The sequence below is a fragment of the Camelus dromedarius genome, chromosome 14, assembly GCF_036321535.1.
Source record: "Camelus dromedarius isolate mCamDro1 chromosome 14, mCamDro1.pat, whole genome shotgun sequence".
Classification (NCBI taxonomy): domain Eukaryota; kingdom Metazoa; phylum Chordata; class Mammalia; order Artiodactyla; family Camelidae; genus Camelus; species Camelus dromedarius.
This window is the reverse complement of record NC_087449.1, coordinates 37,805,323-37,814,614: the sequence shown is the minus strand read 5'-3', so window position 1 is coordinate 37,814,614 and position 9,292 is coordinate 37,805,323. Positions and strand designations below refer to the sequence as shown.

General features: G+C 55.2%; 1 protein-coding gene across 1 annotated transcript; it reads right to left on the bottom strand.

The window, feature by feature from the left end:
- Nucleotides 1–9,035, bottom strand: POMGNT1 (protein O-linked mannose N-acetylglucosaminyltransferase 1 (beta 1,2-)). The gene is made up of 22 exons (XM_031465048.2): nt 8,940–9,035; nt 8,302–8,471; nt 7,584–7,698; nt 7,328–7,446; nt 6,595–6,660; nt 6,391–6,504; nt 5,492–5,609; nt 5,200–5,298; nt 4,914–5,041; nt 4,516–4,586; nt 4,224–4,299; nt 3,946–4,029; nt 3,815–3,856; nt 3,544–3,602; nt 3,261–3,333; nt 3,050–3,178; nt 2,840–2,965; nt 1,703–1,767; nt 1,476–1,520; nt 1,101–1,236; nt 743–852; nt 1–643 (listed from the first exon to the last, which is right to left on the bottom strand). Exons 2-22 carry the CDS (start codon nt 8,419–8,421, stop codon nt 556–558), a joined length of 1,983 nt encoding a protein of 660 aa, XP_031320908.1. The 5' UTR covers nt 8,422–8,471; nt 8,940–9,035; the 3' UTR covers nt 1–555.
- Between the last annotated feature and the right edge of the window lie 257 nt (nt 9,036–9,292).

Here is a 9,292-nt window from a genome sequence, read left to right as displayed (position 1 = left end):
AGAGCTTTTCTTCTTTTTTAATCAATGACCATCTTATCCAGCTTTGGAAATCTGGACAAAGAGGAGGCTGAGAAGAGGCCTAGTTCAGTGTCTAGGGGTCTCTGAGTCAGTCTGTGGGCTGGGCACAGCAGTTTCCTGAGTAAGAGCCAGCCCCACCCTCAGGGCAGCACCCCAGTCCAGAAAGGAATCAAGGCCTTCCAGGCTTCAGCCTGTTTCCAAAGCCCTCAGGACAGTCAATAAATAGGTTAGATTCTGAGCCAGGCCTGGGAGGAGGGCGTACACAAAGAGCAGGATCAGCTGCCCAGGGATCCCAACGATCCCAGGTACTATCCAGCCCTTTCCCAAAAAGGAAGTAAATAAATAGACCTCCAACTCAGGAACAGAGGTGTTGGAGCAGGGGAACCCTCCCCTGGAAGTTAGTGATTAAGTCTCATGTTAAAAACAAACCAGCCCCAGCCCCTGCCAGTGTGTCTACAAAATCCTACAGGATGGGGTGAAGGTCTAGTCTGCCTAGGGGTACACAGTACCCAGCCCTGTAGGGTCCTGGAAGAGGTCTCATAACTGTTCTGCTGCTCCTGGGGCTCCCTCCTCCTTTGGGGGTGGCTCCAAGAAAATTGGGGTGATTGATGGTGGCTTCTTCATCCTGGCAAGATAATATGAAAATGTACAGGGAAGAGGTCATTGGCCATGTCCCCTAATCCCACTGGTCTTCCATTTCCAAGGACACAAAAGAGTCACTCACGAGTAGGGGGAGGCTGGGACCCCCACCACTAGAAAGTGGTTTTTCTTCCGAAACAATCTCCACAGGCCCCGGTGGTTGCCACGCACATCCAGGTCCCAGATATGGAGGCACTGGTGGGGGCGGGGCAGAGCAAAGGAATGGGTCAGAGAGCTGCGGGGAGGGTCCTTGGCCCCCCAGCCCTCCTCAGCAGCCTCCTCAATTTGCAAGAGGTGGCATCTTCGAGAATACGGATTTGTAAAGGGGATTAGAAGAGAGGCTCTGAGAGTATGAAGAGAAGGTTCTGATGTAGAAGATTCCAGAAAGGCTCCTTGTATCTTGGGGGAGGGGTACTCCTGAGGTAGGTGTGGTATTGGGGCACCTTAGCAAGCTGGGTCCAGGTGGTGAAGTCATCATCGTTCTCCATTCGGATAAAGGCCACATAGGTGTGGCCCTCTGTGTCTGGCAGGAAAGAGTCTTCACAAGGGTTCTTGCTGTGGTCCAGAACCTCAGCTTCACTGTAGCAGGGGGAGGGAGAAAGGCCGAGACAGGGCCCACCTCATGGGTGTGTGTGTGTCACACAAGGCCCTGTGCTTTTAATGCTATACTGTTGCTGTCTTGAAATTCTTAAATCATTTTTGAACAAGGGACCCTGGTTTTCATTTTGCAGTAGGCCTCCCAAATTACAGGGCCACAACTGCCAGTATTTGACTCCTCCTTACTCCCTGCCACATACCCCTACTGCCCTAGGCCTTACCTGAGCAGCCTGTGAACTTCCACTTCATAAGCGTCCTTCTTCAGACTGAAGGGGAGAGAGAAATGGGTCAGGAGGGGGGGTCCCAGGGGCAGGGCAAGGGATCACATGGGAATTCGGGGCCAGCAGGGCTGGGATAAACACATAGGCCCCAGGCCTGGAAGGTCTGTCAGGTACCAGCCATCAAGGCTCCTAGATATCCTCCACTTTGCCCTGACTCCAGTCCCCACCTGTCCACGTTCCTGAGCTGGACACCTGGCACCGTGTTGAATTTGTGCTTCTTGAAGTAGGCCTCCTGGAATGGATGTGAGGGTGAACATCAGGGCCTTACCGTCCAGTCCATACCTGCCCAATGACCCACCACATATCCACAAGGCCCACAAATGAAGTCCTAGACCTATAAAGGTCCCTCTAATTTCCTCCCATCCTCTTTGCAGCATCCTTGGCAGGCTCTTACTAGCTTCAGTTTGCCTCCACCATTGCCAGAGAGCTTGTGCCCATGCTGGCATCTCACACTACTGGCCCCTGAGCTAGTCCTTGTCCCCAGCAGTTCTCCCGGGGCCTGCTGTTCTAGGGCCACAGAAGCCAGGAACAGGCCCTGCAGGGGGTGGTGGGCAGAGGGACAGGCTGGACTAGGAGGGAGGAAACTGCAGTGACTAACATACTGAGGACGAGGGACATGAAGTCAATCCCTGCTCCTCTCAGAGATGAGTGGGGGTCTTGTAGTAGCCAGCCTCTGAGGGCCCTTCTGGCTTCTAGGAAGTTCCAGGCTGGAAGCTGTCCATTCCTTCACACTGGGCTGTCTCAAGGCCTCCCTGCCTGTAGCTGGGGAGTGGCCTTTCGGACACAGCCCTATAGGGGTGGGGACCTGGGACCATCCCTGTTCACTTCAGGAAAGGGCAGAGTTTGCATGGCTGGACGAGTGCGTGGCAGCAGAAATACCCTCCCCACACCCACAGTCTGGTGAGTACAGTGCTAAGAATAGTAGCAACAATAGTATCAGTTAACCCTTTACTTAGTGCTTACAGTCCACAGCACTTTATATTAACTCATTTAACTTCATAACCTCACAGCCCTATGAGATAGACAGTATTTTTTTTTTTTTTTTTTACAGAGGTACTGGGGATTGAACCCAGGACCTCAGTTATGCTAAGCATGCATTCTACCATTGAGCTATACCCATCCTGAGGTAGGTAGTATTTTTATCCTCATTTTACAAATGAAAAAACTGAAGCAAAAGAAGGTAAGAAATTTCCCCAGGGTTACATGGCCAGTAAGTGGCAGAGCTGGGGTTGCTCCAGAGTCCATGTTCTTGCACCATTTACCACACTGTGCCTCTCGCCCCAACACCTCTGTCTCCCACTCACATGGAAGTAGCCATTCATATTGAGGCCAACGATCCCGAAGTGGTAGGATCGGGAAACGTCAGGGATGATGCACTCTCGGCCTTGGCGTTGTTCTGGCATCCGCATCCACATATCCCAGTCCCAGAGCTGAGGGCACGGAAGACTATGAGGGTTAAGAGGTTCCGACCTAGTAGGGGACTCCAGTGCTCTCACCCTACCCTGCCAGCGCACCTTTTCCGGTGTGGGCCACTTAGGCTCAAGCTCTTCCTTGTACAAGGACCTCCGGAGCACCCAGCCCAGCCCAGGCATGGTCTCCACGCGGTACAGCAGTGCTGGGTCCTCAGCTGTATGTTCATACCCCTGGGGACAGGGGGCCATGGTGGGAGGAATTAGCTTGGGGCCTCTACAAACTCCCCAGCAGACCCCTGGCCACTCAGCCTACCTGGTCATTCCAGGCAGAGATACAGTACAGGCTGTCGTCCTCCTCCAGCAGGTGGATGGATTGGCTCAGGAAACTGAAAGGCAGGGTCCAGGGGTTCAGGGAGGGGCAAGGACAAACCTAGTCACACAGTGATGCTGGAAGAGCTGGGGATGGGACTCAGGAATCATGCCTCCTTCCACATTTCCCCAAATCCCCACTGTCTCCCTGCATCCTTCCTACTGCCAGTTAAGCAAAGAGGCCCCATGCAGCTTACAGGAGCTGCATGGAGGGGCACTCCCCTCACCTGAAAAAATCCACAGCAATGTCCAGGTCCTCTTCCAGAACCACAGCAAACTTGGCCTCCTGTAGGGGAAGGGGGACAACATGATCCCAAGGGGGACTTTCTCATCCCATGTCTCCTCCACCTCCATCCCTCCTCTCAGGCAGCACTACCCCCATTTTCCAGTTCAGGAGGGTGAGACCTAGGGAGGGGAAGAGCTTGCTATATACTAAGACCAGACTTTATGCCTGTGTTTCCCCTCTCAAGGCCCAAGAGTTTTGTCCTTACTACTCACCGGAAACAGGTTGAAAGTGGCAGTGAGGCTGGCCTTGTAATGCTGGGTAGGGAGTAGGAATAGGGCACATGAGCTTTGGGGTGGACAGTGGGGTCAGGTGTCTGCCCCTTTCACCCCTTCCCAGGCAGTACCTGAGACACGCGGGCGTTCTTGATGCTGATGGGAGTGTGCTGGATGCCCCTCAGACCAAACAGTGCCACCACGTCCATTGGTTCCTGAGAGGCATGCCTGCTGGTCATCATGTGAGCCACCCGCCCCCTGCCCACCTCTGCAGGCTCTGACATGCCAAGCTCTCACATTCCACAGCCCTTGCCTGGATTGTATCTCTTGCCAGTCCTCAGTGATCATTGCTACTCAGCACCTGCAACCCCGTGCACTACTCCACCCCAAACCCCCAAGCCCCACTCACCTCATAGTAGCCATCGATGAAAACTGTTATCATCTGGGGAGATACCCCCTGGGCTGAGAGTAGAGAGCGCAGCATCCTGGGGAGCCCAGGGATGGGTTAGGCCTCTTTGTCCCCCCATATCAGGGCTCCCCTGTGTTTACAGTTGGGCCCAGATTCCCCATGTCCACTCACATAGGTGAATGGACCTAGAATCTGTTGCCTAGAACCTGCACACCTCAAGAGTTCCTCCTGCAGTTCCTACCAATGAGCACCCTCCTGTTCAGTGCTGGATACAGCCCACTCCCAAGCTCACCTGTACAGGTAATTGGGCCGGTTCCCTGCAATGACAGCCACAGGCACATTGAGGACCTTGCTGTCTGGGAGCTGAGGGAGAAATCGCGTTTAGCTCTTGCCTCTGTCTTCCCCACCTGGGGAGGAGTTCTCGAGGGAAATGGGGACTCCAGGGAAAAGGCAGAGGGTCTTCCCTGTCCCAGCCCTGCCAATTACTCAGCCCAACTCCAAGCCCAGGCCTTTGCTCAAATGGCCTCCCCCCAACCAGGACGTCCCCACTGTTTTTCAGAGCTCAGTATAAACCCTTAGCTCCTGATTCCCTCCCAGGCTGGGGCATGGAAAGTGCAACCTAGATCTTCCCTGAGGCCCCTTGCCAAGCTGGGGAGGAGTCCAGGCCTCACTGCCTAAGGCCACACTCACTGGGTCAGGGCTGAATTCAATGGGTGTGGGGTCCTTGCAGCTGCACACACTCCCATAGCCCTCAACTTTGCTGCAGAAGCGCCGGCGGCGACGGTTCAGCTCTGTGTCTGCCCAGTGGCACTCTGCCTCTGAGGGAGGGATGAGGTCAACAGGATGGGGGCATAAGGCCAGTGCGCTCTGGAGAACACCAGGCACCCAGTCAAGAGAATAAAGCCCCATAAAGAGAAGCCAAATGCCCACCCCTAGCCCAGGCACTGCCCTGGAGCCCAGCCTCCACCAAATCCACCTTCAGCTGAGCTCAGCGGCACATCTGTCTTCAGCAGGACTGGATCCCCCCAGGAGGAGAGGGCAGGTGACTTAGAATGTTTCTCACCGAGGACAGGACCTGGCGGGGGGCAGGAGTGAGGGGCGATGGGGGCCCAGGCTCCAGTTCTACAGCCTCCTCCCATCTCCCTGCCCACTCTCATCCAGCCCGCCACTACTGGCTTCTGTTTGCCCCCTGCCGCACCCCTTCTCCTCGGGTTTTGCTCCTCCCAGGCCCTTAATACTATAGGGTGGATGGCCTACGGTGCCGGCACCTCCTTTTCGTCCCACGAAGGCCCAGGTGTCCCTCCAGCCCAGAGCAGGGCCCGCCTGGCTGCCTAGGCTCCTCAGCAGAGCCTTGGCTGTGTCTTTGAGGTGGAAGGAACCCTCATCCTGGGAGATCAGAGAAGGTGGTCAGCCTGACTGGCACAGCTCCAGAAGACCTGGCCTCAGGGAACACTAACTACGTGCCAAGCACCATGTAAAACCTTTAACTTAAGTTAGCTCATTAAATGATCACAACCTTCTGTGGTTACTATCATTTCACAGAACAGAAAACTGAAGGCTTAGAGAGATTCTGAGAATCAACCGAGGTCACCAGGCTAACCAGTCCTGACCACGATCCCACAGTCTGCACCTCTGTCCCCTGCTTCTTCTCTGCCTCTTCCCACCACCCTTCTCCTCCCCTCCATTATTCCTCCAGCTCCACTGGTAGCCTCACTGTTTCTCAAGCACGCCAAGCACCTTCCAGTTCGAGGCCTTTGCACTTGCCATTCTTTCCATCTAGAATGCTCTTCCTCTAGATAGTCCCATGGCTCACTCGTTTATTCCTTCAGCTTTCTGTTCACAGGTCGTTTCCTTACAGAGGCCTCCCCTTTCTAAAATGCAACCCCCATTACTGTGTCTCCCTAGCTTAATTGTTTTCTTCCTATAAGTTATCATTTCCTGACATTATCCATTTATTTGACTACTTTTTGTTGATCTTTCCCTATTGGAGTAAACTCCTTAAGGGGAGGGACTCCATCTTGTTCCCCGTTGACAAGGCTAGGATTGGAACCTGGCCACCTTCCTCCAGAGGCTCTTCCCACCATGCCATATAAGGGGCACAGAACCCAGGGCCATGAGCAGGATTGAAGTTAGGGGCATTGGGAATGGGGCCAGGGCAGTCACTGACCTTGACAGTACAGATGAGCACTCGGCCGGGTGCCACCATGTTGAGGAACAGTACCATGGCCTCATCCTCATGTGGTGAGTACGTGTCAAACACACGCTTTGCCATCACATGGCCCTGGCAGGGTACACACCTCTCATGAGTTAGTGTTACCAGCAAGGAGGGCTCAGCTTCAGCCTTCTAGGTCCCCTACCTATAGAGCCTCACCGTGGCCTGGTTGAGGATGATGACATGGATACCCCGGCCCTGTTCCCGGGCCTCATCCTCCAGCACCTACAGGGTAGCAAGAGACAATGTCCAGCTCTTCATTCTGGTATTCAAGGCCTCTCTGTCTTATCAACACTTAAAAAACAGCTGCATGAAATGAAACCTCCCCTCCTGCCTATGCCTCTGTTCACATGTTTCTCTTCCATCTCAGCTTGAAGGCCACCTCTTCCAGGAAGCCTCCATAGCACTCCCATCAAAAGAGATCACCTCTTTCTATAATCCTCCCCTCCACAGCTTTCATGGCTCTTAGAGCCCTTGATTATCTCTGCTTCAGGCTCGAGATATCACAACCTGTCAGATTGAGCCCCTCTAAACAGGGCAAGGTCAGATTACCCTCAGATTCCCAGTGCCCAGGACAAGGCTGAGGTCAAAGAAAGGACCGGGAAGTAGTCATGAAATAAATAAATCAATGAATTAACCACCTACTAATAGTACTGATCACTTTTGATAATATCCCACCACATGATACATTTCACATACTTTACATTTAATTCTGGCAAGTAGAAATCAGTTAGTCCCAGTGTGCAGAGGAGGAGAACTTTCAGAGGCCTCTGAAGTCCAGAGGTAGGAACTGGCGGGGGTGCAGCTCCCACTCAGGCAGTGGACCACAGGGCTGGTGGACCACACCCTGAGTAGAGTGGAGTGACTATACACTAGACATCAGCCTACTCACCGTAGTGCCATCCACTGCCACATACACTTTGCTGCGGCTTGAGTATACCTCCACATCCAAGACCCGTCGGGGACCGCTGCCTCTGCGCCGTGGGGGCTCCAATCGGCCCAGGGACTCATCTGTCGGGGTGTAACAGGCCACGGAGATAGTCCCTCCAGCAGAGTCTCATCCCTTGGGATCTGCCCATCATTTCAGCTGTAGGATCCCAGGGGACCCCTCCCCACCCCCCCCAATCCCATCCTCAGCCTGGCCCCACCATAGTCTTGTTCCGGCTCTGAGTCTTCATTGGCCTCAATGATTGCTCGCCGAGTATCCAGGATCAACTTGATGTTGACAATGACTGTCACCAGCAGGAAAACCACAGCCCCTGTCTGAGAGGAGGGGTGGGGGTGACTAAAGAGGGGTAACCCCTCCAGATGACTGAGGGTCTTCCTGAAAGGAGGGCTCTGGCTGAAGTGATGACAGGGAGAACCTGGGGCCTGCCACTCCATCCTCTGTCTGCTCAGCTCTATTCCTCCAGGAATAGGGTCCAAGTTCATGACCACCTCCTCCAGGGACCCTCCCTTGACCCTTCCCCCTTCATCAGGGTGCTCCCTACCCAGGGCTCCTGTAATCTTCCATTTGAGGCCCTGATTTCCCTGATCCCCTCCACAATTAATTCCTAGAGATGGAGCCAGAGAACCACACTGGGGATCAGAAGACCTGGGTCCTAGCCCTGACAGGTGTGCACCCTGGGCAAAGCCTTCCTGAGCCAACTTCAGGTTTGTCAGAAGCCTAGTTGTACTTGGATTCTGATTCCAGAACTCTGGGCCCAAACCACTACTTGGTAGGGACATGACACAAAGAGGTTTCCCTTTGATGAATCTGCTGCCTCTTTCTAGGGTGGGTGCAGCCAAGGTAGGTCCCAGTGCCCATAGTCTAGGCTGGGGTAAAGGTAGGAGGGAGCCCCTGGGAGGTTTGGGACACCTCTATACCTGACAGAATCTCCGCAGGGCCCGCTGGTTTGTCAATTTATACTTCCAGGTAAGATACCAGCTACGTTTCTTTCGAGCCCCAAAGGGCTTGATGAGGGGGCTGGGTTTCCAGTCGTCCATGCCGGATTGGTGGGTCACCACTGTCCTGGCCAACCCATGCCTTCAGGAATCTGAGGAGACCAGAGGGCCACATGGGGTAAGGTGTTTCTCCCAAAGTCTGATGTTTTCTGGGGAGATGAGGGAGGATCTCTCAGTAACTCTTCCCTGCAGGCATCCATGCTGTGAGACCTGGGTAAAGTGGCTCAATTTCTCTGGAAAGGAAATCTTCAGAGGGGACAGATCATCTAGAAACTCCCCTGGGGCTGTGGGAACTGACAGGACTGCCCAGGGCCCAGGAGTGGAGGCCAAATAATCGGCTCTCAAGGACCATCAGCTCCTAAAAGGACCAAGCCCCAGGCCTTCCGAGTCCTGGGGTGAGCAAAGGGCAGCGATCCCCCACCATCCTCTACCCTCCTTCTGCACTCGCCCCTCCTATCTGTCCCCGCTCTTCTCTTCTAGGGCTCGGGGCCGCCCGAGCACTCGGGGGGGCCTGCTCCAGCCGCGCCACCCCTTCCGGACCCCCTCCCAGGGACACTCACTGCTCAGGGGGCCCGGGCCCCGCTCGAGCCCCTCTCGGGCCCTCACTGCTTGGCCCGGCGCGCCGCGGCCTCCGCCTCCTCCATGCCGCTCGCGGCCCCGCCCCGGCCCGGCCCGGCCCGCCTCCCCGCTTCCGCCGCCGCCGCCGCGGGGTGAGAGGGCGGCGGGCGGTGCTTACGGCGGTGGCGGCGGTAGTTCGCCGCCCGCGAGCCCCGCCGATACTGGGATCCTCGGCCGCTTTGCAGCGGGCTGGCCGGGTGGGCTTCTCGGGGAGAGCAGCTCCCCGGCCCCCAGTACCGCAGGATGCCAAACCGAATTCGGGTCGGAGTCCTAGAGACTTGAACTAGACCGCACG

Excerpts from the sequence above, each read along its gene's own strand:
- POMGNT1 (XM_031465048.2), bottom strand. The coding sequence starts at position 8,421 with ATGGACGACTGGAAACCCAGCCCCCTCATCAAGCCCTTTGGGGCTCGA. Across the intron at positions 6,661-7,327 it reads TGGCAGTGGATGGCACTACG|GTGCTGGAGGATGAGGCCCG; the intron begins GTGAGTAGGCTG and ends GCTACCCTGTAG. Across the intron at positions 3,603-3,814 it reads CCACTTTCAACCTGTTTCCG|GAGGCCAAGTTTGCTGTGGT; the intron begins GTGAGTAGTAAG and ends CTTCCCCTACAG.